The sequence below is a fragment of the Portunus trituberculatus genome, chromosome 14, assembly GCF_017591435.1.
Source record: "Portunus trituberculatus isolate SZX2019 chromosome 14, ASM1759143v1, whole genome shotgun sequence".
Lineage (NCBI taxonomy): Eukaryota > Metazoa > Arthropoda > Malacostraca > Decapoda > Portunidae > Portunus > Portunus trituberculatus.
The window spans coordinates 10,384,184-10,401,683 of record NC_059268.1 but is presented as its reverse complement, the minus strand read 5'-3'; the positions used below and the strand labels follow the sequence as shown (position 1 = coordinate 10,401,683).

The 17,500-nt window shown below is 45.8% G+C and overlaps 1 protein-coding gene across 1 annotated transcript in view; it reads left to right on the top strand.

The window, feature by feature from the left end:
• The window catches only part of LOC123503658 (T-box protein H15-like), a 78,171-nt gene that overhangs the window by 35,884 nt on the left and 24,787 nt on the right, over positions 1 to 17,500 (top strand). The window contains 2 exon segments of the mRNA XM_045253608.1: positions 12,398 to 12,499; positions 12,714 to 12,885. Of these exon segments, the coding sequence (XP_045109543.1) occupies positions 12,398 to 12,499; positions 12,714 to 12,885 (274 nt within the window).

Genomic DNA, 17,500 nt, shown 5'->3' with positions numbered 1-17,500 from the left:
AGCTGGTGACAGAGATGAACAGGAGCGGCGGGGCAGACAGATGGAGAGTCGGAGCGGGCTGAGGGACAGGCCGACACGGTGATATTTATGGTGTGCCAGGAGACGAGATGAGGGCGGGACGAGAAAAAGGAAAGGGTAGGAAAAGATGAGCAGAGCATGGCAGGAGAGAAAGGAGATACGATTGTGGGTGGGAGGAGAGAAAGGAAGGAAAGGAGGAGAGGGAAGAGATGAGCAGAGTGGAAGGAAAGGAGAAATGTGGCTTGAAAGAGAGAGAAATGAGGAGGAAAAGGAGAGGAGTTGAGAGCTGCAAGCATAAAAAAAAAAAAAAAAAAATGACGAAAATTGTGAAAAAAAGAAATACAAGGAGAAAATTGTATGTAAAAAAAAAGATATAGATTTTAGAGAGAGAGAGAGAGAGAGAGAGAGAGAGAGAGAGAGAGAGAGAGAGAGAGAGAGAGAGAGAGAGAGAGAGAGAGAGAGAGAGAGAGAGAGAGAGAGAGAGAGAGAGAGAGAGAGAGAGAGAAAGATAGAAACAGTGCTAAAGGAGGCAGTGAGAGAGGGAGAGGAAGGGAAGGAGAGGAGGAAAAGGAGGGAGAGAGAGAGCTAGGGGGAGGGGGCGATAGACAAAGAAATATGTGCGAGAGAGAGCGAAACAGCGTGACGGAGGAGAGTGATTCATTCTGGGAAGTGTCAGCCGTCAGTGGGTTGTGGTAGGATGTCAGCCGCCTCGTCAGCCAGCCCGCCACACCGCTTGTTGTTGTTGCTGCTGCTGCTGCTGCTCTTACTGTAACTTATGATGAGGGCACCGATACACCACCACCACCACTACCAACACTAACAATAACAACAACATTAGATCTATAGGCACTTTTAAAACGACTATTACTATTCCTACAACTACTATTACTACCTTTCTTACTACAACTCTCCTTCTTCTTCCGTACTTGTACTGCTACCATCATCACCACCACCACTACCACCACCATCACCACCACTCTGACACTCCGCGGCCAAAATACGATGGGTGGTAAATATGCGTTCCACCTTCTGTGAGTGACGACGTCCACGCTGTTCCTCGTCCCTTTAATATGTTAATTAGAAAGATTAGCTCGATAGCCCCCTCAGCTTATTACGGGTTTTACAAATGACGTTTAAAAAGTTGACGGACGAGAGAGAGAGAGAGAGAGAGAGAGAGAGAGAGAGAGAGAGAGAGAGAGAGAGAGAGAGAGATAGAGGAAACTATGATGAGACATGTACGGGAGGAGGAGGAGGAGGAGGAGGAGGAGGAGGAGGAGGAGGAGGAGGAGGAGGAGGTAGTTAAGGAGATGATAGAGATGAAAGTTGTGTTGTTGAATAACAAATCCAAACAGACATGTGTTATCTCTCTCTCTCTCTCTCTCTCTCTCTCTCAACGTTGGAGCCGTGTAACAACAACAACGAGCATCGTTGTAGTAGTGGACGTAGTCGTAGTTGTAGTCGTCGTCGTCGTCGACGTCGTGGTGGTGGTGGTGGTGGTGGTGGTAAGAATAAGAATAAAAATAAAAACCAGAATAGAAAAAGAAATATGATGATGTTAACGACAAGAGAACGTCAGTCACAATCTTCACCCTCCACCATCAACACCATCACCACCACCACAACCACGCCTCCCCACTTATCCACACTAGAGTTATAACACAGACTAACCGCCCAGGAGGAGGAGAAGGAGGAGGAGGAGGAGGAGGAGGAGGAGGAGGAGGAGGAGGAGGAGGAGATGAAGATGAAGAAAAAGGAAAATAATGGCTTGTATATTCATTCACCACCATCACCACTACCACCACCACCACCACCACCACATCTGCAGTGGTTATGCTAATACAGTGAAGACCCAACGCCACCTGCAAATTATTCATCCTGTGTTGTTACTGCGAGATGAATGACGCGTGAATAAGAGGGTGATACGAGGCGGGAGTTGTTGTCTTGACCTGTTTGTGTTTATGACGACAAAGCGATAAACACGGGTAATGATGAGACCTGGCCAGTACCTGATTCAAGCCTGTCAGAAGAGGAGAAGGAGTAAGTGTGAGTATGAGTGTGAGTGTTTGTGTGTGCATGCATGGCTGTCAAAACGATTGCGCAAGTTAGATTTCAATGTTTTAGTCGTTTGAAATAGTTACCTAATACATAATCAATACTTGTCAAAAGATTGGATGAGTTTTTTCTCGTTTTCTTTCGTTAAAATAATGAAAGAAATTTGACGGTTCGATCATCGCGATTTTTGGGAAGGTTTTATTCTTTAAAATAACATTGTGAAGCGAAAAATAAAAATAAATCAAGAGTATGAACGTGGAGAAGAAAAATAAAAATGAAAACAAGAGAAAGAATGTTACTGATTGACTGACTGAAGGCCACACACGAAAGCAAAAATACATACATGAACAAAGAAAACAAAATTATACGCAAACAAACTGACAGAAGTACACAAACTAATACTTTTTTTTCATATCCTGACCTATAGCGCCTGTAGGTAACTTGAAGACCATTGGAAGTGCTGTTAAGCTTCCACATACATACACAGACACACAGAAACGTCCACGAAGAGATAAATTCACATACAGACACAAACAAACACATAAACGCCCAGACAGGAAGGTGAGGGAGACAGACAGAACAGCCAAGACAGACAGTGCAAGACGGGGTGGGCAGGAGGCTCTTCCGCCTCCAAGGGAGCGGCCTGTCTGGCGAGGCGAGGAGCTGACAGCACTACCCAGCAATCAACATTCCTAGGAGAGCCACATACCCTGCACGCAAGACAAATTTCATCAGTTACCCATAAAGTATTGTACGTGTAACCCTTAACAACAACACGCTAACGCTCTCTCTCTCTCTCTCTCTCTCTCTCTCTCTCTCTCTCTCTCTCTCTCTCTCAGCGCCACTCCAATTCTAACAGCTTAAGATCTTTCGCCGCTCAGTCTTCCACCGCCAGTCTTTTATTACAAGCGACGGACGGCTCTCAGTGGGAATGAACAGCTCGGTGATGACATTACGCCTTGATTATACTGACTGAAGCTCTCAGGCGGTGGCGGCGACGGAGAATATGCGGTGGTAAAGCGACAACACTTCTTACTTCTTTCTCTCTTCTCTAACGGCGCCAACCTTCCCTCCTCAATCCGTCGTCAGCATCTCTCTCTCTCTCTCTCTCTCTCTCTCTCTCTCTCTCTCTCTCTCTCTCCGCCAGCAGTGAGTCAAATTAGGAGGACGCGCCCTCCATGCCCCCATCTCAAGACAGACTCCTCTATGGGACGGAAGAAAAGTACGCGCGTGACGAGAACTTGTCTGGTGTTATCAATTATTTCACCTCGTCACACACACACACACACACACACACACACACACACACACACACACACACACACACACACACACACACACTGATTACAAGCCTCCACCCCGCTGTTTCTGCGGACAGACTTGTTATTAACGCCACATCGTGACGCGATTCGTACAAATTATAGATTTCCGAGTGTTTTCCGAGTACTCCCTAATAACCCTCCCTCTCTTGATGCTGCAGCTGTTCACAACCCACCGCCCAGTTCCGCGAGGCGTTACTTTTGACTCCTGCTTGAGAGAGGGACCCACGGTTCTCCTCACAGCGGCTATTGAAGCGGCAACTACCTTTCATTAAGCACCGCATTCTCAAACGTTCTTGCGCCTTATCTCAGCTATTAACCGAATCAAATTGAAGTCGTTTACGTTTTCAAGGATGTTTTAATGATTTTGGTGGTAATTTAGAGAAGATCCTGAGAACTTATCTGAAATTCGTTCTTCACGAACTCAGTGAGATAGGTTAAGGAATACGAGGCATTGACTTGTATCCTTGCACTTCAAGCTGTTGCGGGAATAGCGAGTGGTAGAGAAGAGCGGAACATGGTATGGGGGTCTGCTTCTCTTACCGAGTGTCTGGCAGCCGTATTTCAATTATCTGGTGAAGCCACGAGCCCGCAGGGGTGGCTAATGAGAACATTTTTCTCGAGTACATATCCGTGGCGGACGCGAGATAAAATCGCTATCGGTGTGCGGCGCTACACTCCTGCCACGACTCCCACCTGCTTTATTATCTCTTCCCGCGTCACGGACCTGCGGGACAAGGCGGCGAGGCAGCGAGGAGAGAGAACGAGAAGGATCCCAAGTATCACCTCGACTCTCACTCCGCCAACACTACCGCTCATAAACATCCTATCAATCGTTACCTCCCTATGTAACTACCGTCACTACTACAACAACTACTACTACTATCACTACTACTATATTACTACTACTACTGCTGCTGCTACTACTACTACTACTACTACTACTACTACAACTGCTACTGCTGCTGCTTCTCATCTTTAGTGTTGCTGCTACCAAACCATTATACACACACACACACACACACACACACACACACACACACACACTCTCTCTCTCTCTCTCTCTCTCTCTAGCGAAACGTGGCACCTCATACCACCATCACCACCACCACCACTGTTACCAACGCACTACCACACACACACACACACACACACCGTCCACTGAGCGGCGGACAACATCATACTGTTGCAATCATCTTCTCTTACCGAGGATCGCGGGGACGAGAATATTGGGAGTCAGTAATGTGCAAAGTAAAGCTTGAAGAGGGAGCGCGTGACAGCACCTTGGCACCGGTCCTGAAGAGGCGAGCAGGGAGAGCTGGGAGGGAGGGAGGAAGGGAAGGAGGGAGGGATAGAGGGAGAGAGGGAAGGGAAAGGGAGGCAGGAAGGGATGGAGGGCACTGGCTGGCGTCGTTGTAGGTCTGACAAGTCTCATTAGAGAAGCGACAAGAATTTAGACACCTCACCGCAGATACCAGATCAGATAACCTCGGGGGCAGGCTGGCGGTGTGTGTGTGTGTGTGTGTGTGTGTGTGTGTGTGTGTGTGTGTGTGTGTGTGTGTGTGTGTGTGTGTGTGTGTGTGTGTGGCGAGAGATGGAGCTGAGGTTCTTGTTAGAGTGGTGGTAGTGGAGGTGGAGGCAAAACGACGAGTACTTTAAGGATGTTCTGTTGTGTGTGTGTGTGTGTGTGTGTGTGTGTGTGTGTGTGTGTGTGTGTGTGTGTGTGTGTGTGTGTGTGTGTGTGTGTGTGTGTGTTTGTTTGTTTGTTTGTTTGTTAGTGATTGCAGTAGAAGCCAGCGTATTAGTAGCAGCAGAGATATGAGAGAGAGAGAGAGAGAGAGAGAGAGAGAGAGAGAGAGAGAGAGAGAGAGAGAGAGAGAGAGAGAGAGAGAATTAACCCACAACACAAACCCATTAACACACCCATGAAACATCCACGTATACTTCTCAAACTCAATTCAATGAAAAAAAAAAAAAAAAAAAAAAAAACGAGCGAAATCCAATTCAAAGTATCTCAACAAACACATTTCATCCTGGTCATGTTCAACTTTTGTCCCGCGCCAATAAAACAAACCTAACCAAGAGGCGAGAGAAAAAAGGCATTCCATCGATTAGAGAGAGAGGAGCGAGAGAGAAAAAAAGAGGAACACGTGGCTGGAGGCAGGTCATGGGGCGGGCGGGCAAGGCAGGGCAGGGTAGCAGCAGGTGTGAAGGGAAGGCAGGTAGGTAGGTAAGTAGCCGCCGCTCAGCTCGTTTGAAAAAAAAGTATGTAGTCAATAAAGTTTAGCGTCTCCTTATCTGTAGCCAGGCGGGTTGGATGCTTCTGTGAGTCGTTTAGGAGACGCGTAGTAGTATAGTAGTCGTACACCTACCCACCACAACACGCACCTCCACCACCATCACCACTACTATCACACACACCACCAAAAAACCAAGCCTACCATATCACCACTATACACCACCATTACCTGCACTTCCTAACCACAACCACACCTCCCACCACCACCACCGCCACCACCATGCACGCTAGCCACCTCACTCATAACTCTGGCGGGGCACGCGGTATAGAGGAACACCCAAAGGTGGAGCAAAAAGCCTCTTATAGATTTAATAGAGATATAGGTAAGCGGTGGTTTGGTAACGGGATTGTGGATGAGAGGAAAAAGGTTGCACCACACATATCATTAGTGCGAACACCCTGGGCGCCCTCAAGTGGTAGTTAAAGTAGTTAAACAAATGCATGAGCGATAGCGATAGAGAGAGAGAGAGAGAGAGAGAGAGAGAGAGAGAGAGAGAGAGAGAGAGAGAGAGAGAGAGAGAGAGAGAGAGAGAGAGAGAGAGAGAGTGACCAAGAAAGGACGAGGGATGGAAGTGACGTGAGTGTGGCTATGGCGAGCGTGGATGACCAAAAGTGTCAGGGAGAGAGGAGCGAGTCTCTGGGTGAGGAAGGATGCGAGTGGATGAGGAAATAGCTTATCCATACTTCTACTCTGTCCGCACCCTCTCTGTAACGCCGGAAATGATCCTCACATAGAAGGAATCAGTCGCGTGATGGCGGTTGATAAATCGGCTCCTTTACTCCGGTACTTATGTGGAGGAGCATCTGGTATCACCCCCCCGGCGTAACAGTGGCTCCTTTCCCCGCAGTGCGTCCTCACAGCAAGCATTTATACCCTGCCTCACAACAATAGTAGCTTAGATTACACCTTCCTCTTCTCTCACAATGCAGTTCTTCTTTAATAATATAGTTAAGAGTAGACTTGTTAGTCCCTGTTTGAGATACACCTGCATCCCCTCACAGTAAGGTAGCTATCACGCTCTTTACGTCTTCCATATAGCTCTCTGTCTGTTAATCTGGACCAATCATATAGTATAGTATTCTTAGTATTTCATAACAATTTTAACCCATTAAGCCACCAAAGATTCAGAGGCGACCAAACTATAAAACAATCACCAATTTCATTATGTTTCCTAACAAACACTACCAGCCGTATAAATGTGTATTTGATGGAAGAAAACCAACCATACTGAGGACTCTTACAAGCCAGGGATTACTGCTATTATAACTTGGGATTAATCTTGACAATCGCATCTCTTTACGCTCAATTCACTACGCATGTATGTGACTAAACCAAAATTGGAAGGGATATTAAGTAAGATTATTTATTCGTTCCAATGCCTTGTGTTATCAGCGTGCGCTATTTCACATTCCTGACACGGACTTCCTGACACGTCGCATGCGTTCCAAAGCCGCCTCAAAGTCCGCCGCAAATGGAGAACCTGTTGCAATCACGTGAAGGCAGCGGCGAGGAGAAAAATTATATGAAACGGGTGCAAAGTAAATGATGCAAATCCTTCTTAAAACTGACTGATGTGTACATGGCCGCCTTAACTTGCTTGTGTGTGTGTGTGTGTGTGTGTGTGTGTGTGTGTGTGTGTGTGTGTGTGTGTGTGTGTGTGTGTGTGTGTGTGTGTGTGTGTGTGTGTGTGTGTGTGTGTGTGTGTGTGTGTGTGTCAAGCAAGTATTAGCGGTGTTGGCATTGGTGACATGGCAAGACGGCAGCGGAATGTATACAAGGAAAATGGCAAACTGCATCAAACAATTTCAAGGCTGTCCACTACACGGCGGGCGGGTGTCGTGTCGAGCCAGCAATGAGAGCCATCCAATTGTGTCTGGGGCGAGGAGGCGGCGGAATGCACACAGCCAAAAGGGGAACGTCCTGTAAACACACATCCCGATACACGACCACCGACTTGCCTCCTTGTACGTATCCGTGTCCACGTGTACATCAAAACAACGACCTGAATAGCTTTCCATATTTATCTGTCTACGAGTACTCACAACTATCTGAGTGAAGGCCTGGATCAGATGTGCAAGGACGAAAGACGGAACATTTCAGCTCTGTACTGCCACTCACAAACTATCCGTCACCGACACTGGGGCTAACACGCTGCAAACTCAGATAAGAAAGTAGACATTAGTTTATCACGTCCCTTACTCTGACTCAGACCACCAGACGGCAGCACACGCCTCTCTAGACCACGCTCCAGTCACCCGCCACACTGCCCGCGGACTTCAACTCATCACTCACCTCTGGGCTACACACATGGAGATGAGAACTTGTATCAATTAGGCTCATTACAAAATCGTATTTATGTTGTCAGTTAGAAGTAGAGAAAAAAAATCCATAATCATGTTCATTAGTGATTTGTGTTCTCTTGATAATGATCGTAATGGTGACTGGTGATGGTAATTTTTTTCTTTGAGACATAGTTTACAGGTAATATTATACACGACACTGTTGAATCAGATATCCTAGTTATAGACCAACAAGTATCCTTGCATTTCTTCTTATATAATCTTAAATAATATTAACATCGTCGACTCTTAAATAACTTCATGCAAAATAAAAACTATGTATGAGTAACGCCTTTATATATATATATATATATATATATATATATATATATATATATATATATATATATATATATATATATATATATATATATATATATATATATATATATATATATATATATATATATATATATATATATATATATATATATATACACACACACACACACACACACACATATATACACACATACATACATACATAGGTACATATATACACGGTGATAAACACGATCATTTTGAAAAACGATGAGTGGAGTCAAGCGATCACAGAGGCGGTAGAGAAGGAACTAAGGGAGAAGCGAGAGAGGAAAGACAGGTAACGTTAAGAGGAGCAGGAGAGGAGGTGGTCGAGTGTGGCGATGACAAGCAGCTAGAGACCCACGTGCACGCATATCCACCTTCAGTCACGGCACAGGTGCGAGTCTGTCATTAGTGTGATAGATTGCCGCTAGACACCAACGCTATTACCACCACCACCACCACCACCGCCTCCTCCTCCTCCTCCTACTTCTCTTCTTGCTACTAATACTTCTTTGCTTCTTCCTGCTCCCTCCATAACCGTCATTCCGTGGATTCCTCTCCGTCTCAACCTGCCTGTCTGTTTGTGTCTATGTCTGTCTGTATATCCGCCTTTTCTGTCTGTCTAAACTCTATATGTCCGTTTCTCTCTCTTATCTCCCCCTCTCTCTCTCTCTCTCTCTCTACTACTACTACTACTACTACTACTACTACTACTACTACCACTACTACTACTACTACATCTATTACTACTACTACTACTACTGGTGCTACTGCTGGTGCTGCTGCTGCTGCCGACTTTTACTACTACTACTATTACTACTACTACTACTACTACTACTACTACTACTACTACTACTACTACTACTACTACTACCACTACCACAGCCATTGGTAGGTACCACCTCAAAACTACATGAATACAATGAACTAACTAATCAATCAAGTACTTAACGTTAGCGATTCTGGGAAAACACATAAAACACCCTAATATAAAAGCTATCCCGCGTTCGTGCCGTGGCTAAAGACTCACCAAGATAGTGGCTGGGGAGGGGAGGACACAAACAGTCACAATGAGAACAAGTAATAAGCGGCCGATGTGATAGACACGGTGCATGACATTCTCTTGCTAGCTCTGTCTTCCGCGAGTGAGGCATTAACATTTACACAATAATGAATACGAGGCGCGATAGTTCTCTTAGCGGAGATAAATCATGTTCCTCGAAGCCCAGATCGGATCATGCGACGTGATTACAAGGCGATGTAACATTAGGCGGCTTCCTCTTCAGTAATTTCAGTAAACACGGAAAGAAGAGAGATTGTCACTCACATACGTGAACAAGTGAACAGGTTTGTTAGTGCGGCCATGCTTACTGCCTGCTGAAATGGTGACGGCTCAAAGAATGGAGTCACAACAAGAGGCAGTGCGTGACCGCCCTGCCGCTTATACTGAGACACAAAGTGACAGTAGGCGTGTTGTTGTGTTAACCTACAGTATTTTTGGAGGATAAGTGAAATCCGGCTGAGAAGGAAGCTGCTCGTGGTCATCAAAAGGGTGGGATGACGATAAACGTATTTGTGCATCATCGTCATTAATTATCGTTATTGTTACTGCCACTCTAAAACAATGAAGGAATTAAGCATTGCAGGAACGTCTACAATGAATAGTGAATGCATATTACTATTTTTCTCTCCTTGACTTAAATCTCTCTCTCTCTCTCTCTCTCTCTCTCTCTCTCTCTCTCTCTCTCTCTCTCTCTCTCTCTCTCTCTCTAATGATGAACTAAAGAAAAAAAAGAAGGGATGAGTGAAGCAAAAAGAGAATGAAGATAGTATAATGTAAAAAGAAGACAAGAGAGGGAGGAGATAATGAAAAAGGAAGAAGCAAAATAGAAAGGAAAGGATTGGGAAAAGGCAAAGGTTTTATGACGAGAGTAAAAACTAAAAAAAAAAAAAAGAAGAGAAAGCATAAGAGGAAGTGATAGAAATACAAGAAAAAAAAATAAAAGAAAGGAAAACGACTAGAGAGATTGGTGAAGGAGATGGAAGAGAACACAAAAGAACAAAGAAAATGCTGAAAAATAACACAATAACACATAAAAATAGCAAAAACATGAGGAGTAAAGAGAAATACGTGGAAGGAACAGTGAGTGGGAGGTGAAGAGGTAAAGGGAGAGAGAGAGAGGGAGAGTGAGAGGTGAAGCAGGTGTGTTGTGTCAGGGAGGCGAGGCTCACCCATCACCAGGAGGCAGGGAATAGCTGTCATCACCGCCACATGGATTCATCACCTCACCTCAACCTTCTCATCACCAGCGCCGCCACGATAGAGAAGCACCAGCCTTTGTTACCGTGGTGTTGTTATTATTACGGCTATTATTATCATTATTATTGTCATTCGTGGTGGAGGTGGTGGTGGTGCTGGTGTTACTGATGTTAGCTTTTTTTTTTTCCATCAGTCAGTCGCAATATTTTCAGTTCGTGCTGTTAAAATTTTCTTGATTCAAATTCTTGTATTTTGAATTGACACACAAAAGAAAGAAGATTGAAAGTTTGAATTAAGGCGTCTATTCTTTGCTGTCTTTGATGTTTAGCTTCTTGTCTCGTTACTGTTCCTTGGTTTGAGTTCATTTCGTTCGGTGTTGTGGTGGTGGTGGTGGTGGTGGTGGTTCAACTTTTTTATTGCTTTATTTGAACATGTAATAACGTGTTGTGCGCCTCATCTTTAAACTCTTCCTCATTTGAAAGAAGTATCATCATCCTTCATACTCTCTCTCTCTTTAATAATAATAATAATAATAATAATAATAATAATAATAATAATAATAATAATAATAATGACACCAGTAATACTAAAACTTAAGACCACCGGAGCACATCTTCACACCAACAACTACAACTTTACTGCACCTTCATATAAAATCAGAATTGACTTGGACGTAAAATATAGCGCAGCGCAAAGTACATACATTTTCCCTCCAAGGCGATACATTGTTATCTGGGAGCGAGTAGCGAGCATGTTAACATTTTCAGAGTGCAAGCAAGGGGCGGGGCGAGTTGGGTGGGTGTGCTGGGAACGGGGAAGGGGTAAGGGGGGAAGGAGGAAGCAGCTGAGTTCGGTACAGTTATAGTGTTACACAGCAAGTAATGTTTATGGTAGTAGTGTCGCCATAAACATCGCCTAACGACACTTGCCACAATAAACAGGGCGCGCTGGTCGGGACTTGAGGAAAAGGGGAAGCAACAGGTAAATGAGAGTTGATCGCATGAAATGGCTTGCAACTCCATTCGCACGCCATTCATGAGCGAGAAAAGTCAGGGAGTGTGTGCGTCCCGTGATGGCCTGGACGTGTCCCTAATGGCGTATCATTACTCAGCATCCGTGGTCTAAGAATCGGATCACCATTTATTACTCCCCAGGGATCATTCCACACCTAACACTAACGCTGACACAGAAAACGTAGGTTGCACACGAGATTTCATACACACCAATTCTTCCCTAATCGGATCAAAACACAATAGGGAAGAAACTATTCAGAAAGGAGGCTAACCGTATCAGGTAACACGACACCAGCTATAATACAGGCCGTTATCTAAGAGAAGTGACGGAGGGAAGGGGTGTGGGCAGCTTATCCCTCGACCTATCACGACATCAACGCCCTCGCTTCACCACCTCGTCCTGCCAAATAACGTGCCGAGATTATGATAAACTTTCTTGCGCATCACTCTGTTTGTCATTACTATTATGCACATGTCAGGTTTATAAGCCACACACACAGTGAAGAACCTGTGGTCTTTGTTCCTTGCCTGACACACATTGATTGAGACCATCTGATACCCTGACGTGATTATACTCTTCAATTCTCTATCCCTGTGCCGCCGCCTCACTTTTTACTCTGTTTCCATGTGATGTGAAAGAGTAAAAGTTAGTATTCACATAAAAGTAATATTAGTTACTGAAAATAATAGGATTTAATATCGTTAGATAAATCCCCAGCCTACATGCTTGTCTGTGTATCTGTCTGCCTGCCTATCCTCTTATAAACACGTTCTTTCTCTTTTCCCACAGACGCATGTTCCCTACCGTCCGCGCCTCCTTCGTCGGCCTCAAGTCTGAACAGAGGTACTCAGTGCTCCTCGACATTGTACCCGTTGACAATAAGCGGTACAGGTGAGTGTAACGCTTCCCTCTCACACATATTTTTGTACATTACACACCCACTGTCACTGAAGGGTAGAGATAGACGCACGCACACAAACACAGTTCTAAACGAGTAACTGCAGTTATTACCCAAAACACAGTCCTCTTACACAGTCAATACAAGTTTTCACATAGCAAAGTACAGGTGTTCTAGTCCAACACTGTCCAACCTTGACTTCTACAGGTACGCGTATCACCGGTCGTCGTGGCTAGTGGCGGGCAAGGCTGACCCGCCGCCGCCTTACCGCCTGTACGCCCACCCCGACTCGCCCTACACCGGGGACCAACTCAAGAAACAGATCGTGTCCTTCGAGAAAGTCAAGCTCACCAACAACGAGATGGACAAACACGGCCACGTAAGTGTTGGCAGCATGAACGGAGAGGGAGGGACGGGAGTGTGAGAGAGTTTGCTGACAAGATGTGTGTTTGGGGGAGGGGAGGAGGGTCCGTGGTTGGGTTGGTGCGCGCGTGCATGTACGTCAGACACACACACCTGCATGTACGAGGAATACATTAGCACTTAACACGTGTCACAGGTGATGGGAAACCAATATACATCATCAATTCTAAGAAAGCAAACACACTCTACTATTATCACCACCACTACTACTACTACTACTACTAGTTACTACTACTACTACGACAACCACCGCTACTAATACTCTGTTACCTCCCTCCTGGTGGGTGTTTAAAGAAGTTAACAGCGACACAACATAAGCAAAGTGCGGATTTCTCTGTAGTTTCTTTCCTTTTCACCACTCGACTATAGCACTATTTTACCAACACCGCCACCCGCATACTCCTTCTCTGTCGGTAGGAAGGAAGGCAATTTCCCTAGCGGAGTTGCTCTCAAGTGTTGACAGGAAACCCGCTAATTAAAGCCACCCGCAGGCTCGACTCGCCGTCACCACCCTCCTCGTGTCCCGCCCGAAGCATACCCGGAAAATTGCGACCATATTTTATCCCCGGAATGAGACGCTCCGGTGACAGAGAGAGACGAACGCGACGCCCACACTTGGTCCCCCACTTCACATACACACACAGGGAAAAGCAAGGAAGCAGCTGGGTGATAAAAGCAAGTTGAGGAGACTTTAAAAGGAATCAAACATACGCTGGAGATTAATCTGACAAGAAAAGTGTGTTAGATGGACATTGAAGATGAGTGTAGCTGCTGAATGGTTAAAGTGTGTGTGTGTGTGTGTGTGTGTGTGTGTGTGTGTGTGTGTGTGTGTGTGTGTGTGTGTGTGTGTGTGTGTGTGTGTGTGTGTATGTGTGTCTTCCTATATATATGCATCTAATTACCTCTCTCTCTCTCTCTCTCTCTCTCTCTCTCTCTCTCTCTCTCTCTCTCTCTCTCTCTCTCTCTCTCTCTCTCTCTCTCTCCCGTTCCTCTAACACAATTATATGCCACAGGTTCAAATGTGAAATGTGGAAACACTAACTACGTTTTACTTTCCCGCGAGTTTACTTTGAAGTGTTTGCTTGATGACACGTGCATTATAATGTTTTAAGCAGCGCACCAACAATACTTGACAGATGCCACACTCACTCTCGCTCAGGGAGGTAACTCACGACTACAGAGGTGGGGAAGAAAGATGCAAGAGAGAGAGAGAGAGAGAGAGAGAGAGAGAGAGAGAGAGAGAGAGAGAGAGAGAGAGAGAGAGAGAGAGAGAGAGAATGATGAAAAAAAGAATCAGCAGAGAGGAAAGCAAGGCAGAGCAGGGACTAAACAGTGCTAAGGGAAAGGCAAAGGTGAGGCAAGGGTGAGACAGGGTGAGACAAGGATGCGAGTGCTAGGCAGGGCTGGGCAGGGATGAAACAGGGGTAAGGCATGAAGGGTTTACAACATTCCTTCAGATTACACACGCCCCAGTGCCACGCCATCCCAAACTCCTTCGGCCACGCCCGCACCCAGCACCTCTCCCATCTGAGTGTCCTGCAACACTACCTCTTCTTGCCCTCCCTCAGTCGTCCTCCTCCTCCTCCTCCTCCTCCTCCTCGTCCCTGGTTCTGATCCATGACGACCCTCCCCCAAGTTGAGATGCCAAAGGGCGTCCTAGTTGATTATTCTCAGAAACTCTCTCTCTCTCTCTCTCTCTCTCTCTCTCTCTCTCTCTCTCTCTCCACCACTCTACAATCAGCAATTACCACAGTCCCTCCCCTTCTGCGCGCCACGTCAGGAGAGGTGGAGAGAAGGACTGGTGGGGGTGGAGAGGTGGAGGGGTGTCACTACCTCCACCACCATCGCTAGTACGTACCTTCATTACCACCACCGTCATCACCATCCGTCACCAGCAGCCGCACATCACAATTATCATCACCTTCATTATCATCTTTATCATTATCCGCACCACATCAACCATCCACACCCACATTACCACAATCACCATCCCTGGCCTGTCTGTGTCTGGTTGTTCCACTCCCTCTTCCACTTCCAGATATTACTGCCATCCGCTCATTCTTTACTTATGATCATCTCACTGCAACACCACCTCCACCACCACCACTTCCCCAATTAATCCCCCTTCAACATTCTGAGTCACACCACCACCATTACCACGAGCTTTATTTGCCACTAACACTATCATTTTCACATACCAGTCGTAATAATCACAATTACTTATACCCTCTTCTTCTCTTCTTTTTCCTCCTCATCATCATCTTAACTCACCCTCGTCCTCACCACCACTACCACCACCATCATCACCACAATCACAACTATCATCATTCTCCGCCTCCTGAGCTTTGGAATTCTTAATGAGATTAAAACTTCATCTCCCCGTGGTAAGGAGAGACACGCCCGACCGCTACCGCCCACTCCTGACCTCACGCCTCGTAATGAACCGCTATTACTAGTCAGCACCAGCGCGTGACATTATTCTCCCGATCTGTGGTAATCCCTTGTATTGTGTACGCGAGGCAGGCCAGCACTGTCCCTGGCTCCCGCTCCGTGTCTTTTCAATGCGTAGTGAGTTTTGTCTGTATTTCACAGCATTTGTGTACAGACGAGTTAATATGCGAGTCCGGGCTAATGCTAAGTGAGAATCCAGTTAACAGTGGCACGCAAACAAAGGCCGCACTGAAAGGCCTGACTCCTAATGACCTGATGGGATTTGCTGCTGCGTCAACACCCTGAACTACATCATGGACACGTCTCGCTCTCACTCATACCCTTCATCCTCTTCCCGCCCTACTTCTCGCCTCCGTCTCGCCGCCGCTACGTCGTCGCTCTCCCTCCGTGGCTGTCATCGTCACCTCCAGCAGCACTCTAACTCTCTTTACCTGTGAACAATTTCCATAACACGCAAGAGCCCCAGAGAATCAGGCGCCCCCCGTGGCCCCGTGAGAGCGACGCCCCAGGAACCCCACGAGCTCCCGCCGAGACAGGATGACCCGCGTAAACTTGGGTGTTTTATCACTTTTGTCTCCCACCCTCCTACACCCCTCCCTCTCTGTTCCTTCCGTGAAATCCAGCGAGTTAGTCTCCACGGGGACCCTTTGTGCTCGCTTCCAGGCTACTGCGGGATGACAGAGCGCACGGGTGTCGCCTGCTGCCCTTGGAATGCCATGGATTTTACGTCCAGAAGAGTTGAGACATCACTGCTATTGTTCCCGCGGTCAGATAAACAACCCTACCACCACTAACGACAACTACTACTACTACTACTACCACTATTACAACTACAAGTGCCTCTAAGCCAGGAATCACACGTTCCCCAGCAGCTAGAACACAAAACACGGGCCACCCCACACGCCTGAGCCATGAAGCAGTGAGCATTCGGCCGCTGCAGGAAACTATAATACGTGACATCAAGCGACCCCTTCACTCTCAAGGCCCTCACCACCCACATCCCCACCCACATCCTTCCCATGCCCTCCCCGTCCCCTCCCGCGCACCACCAACGCTAGGGCTCCCGTGAAAGATAAATGGAACGTATTAGTACTGCAATAACGCAAATCTAACGAGGGGAACGACTGTGACGGGGAAAGGAACAGAGAGAGAGAGAGAGAGAGAGAGAGAGAGAGAGAGAGAGAGAGAGAGAGAGAGAGAGAGAGAGAGAGAGAGAGAGAGAGAGAGAGAGAGAGATGGTGTCCTGATTTAAGTTTCTGTTCTATAAATGTTGACAGTAATTTTTAACAGCCATATAAGTGGTTCTGAATAAAACACTGCCTCCTTTCACCTTCTCAAATCATTGTGCCCCAGAAGACAGATTGTATATTCGAAATAGATATATACATTCACACAGCCATACAGTGAGATATAGCTTCCGTAATTCCCTGTTAGTAGAAATGATTATATTTTCGAAGTACAAGACTAACATTTATTTCATTTTAGAGAGAAGGAAATGTCGCACTTATGGAAAAAAAAAAGAATACAGATACATTTTACAAGATATTTTAAAAATCTGGTTCACAGAGGAACATAATTTAAAGAAGAATGTTGTTCATATGTAAAAGAAAAAACTTACTGATATATTTCTACGTGCTCATCTCGAATAATTTCAACATATATTATACACACGGCTTCGTAAAGGGAATATGGCTAAGCAAGGCATGACAATGGTGAACCACACGTTGAAAGAAAAAAAAATAAAACTGATAGTAGGAATATAGCTAACTTTCTAATAAACTCTAGACTCACTATTTTCATTTGGCCGCCTTAGATTTCTATTCTCCCTCCGCCATGACGTGTGTGTGTGTGTGTGTGTGTGTGTGTGTGTGTGTGTGTGTGTGTGTGTGTGTGTGTGTGTGTGTGTGTGTGTGTGTGTGTGTGTGTGTGTTTACAAGAACTGAACAAGTAACGATGCCAATTCTAAAAAGATGATGATTCAACCGTACATAAATAATAACAGTGAATGAATAAATTAATGATAGGACGAATAAATAAATAACTGAAGTGTAAAGGATAGCAAATTCAAAATAATGGGAGGCAAACCAACCAAGATGTGTGTGTGTGTGTGTGTGTGTGTG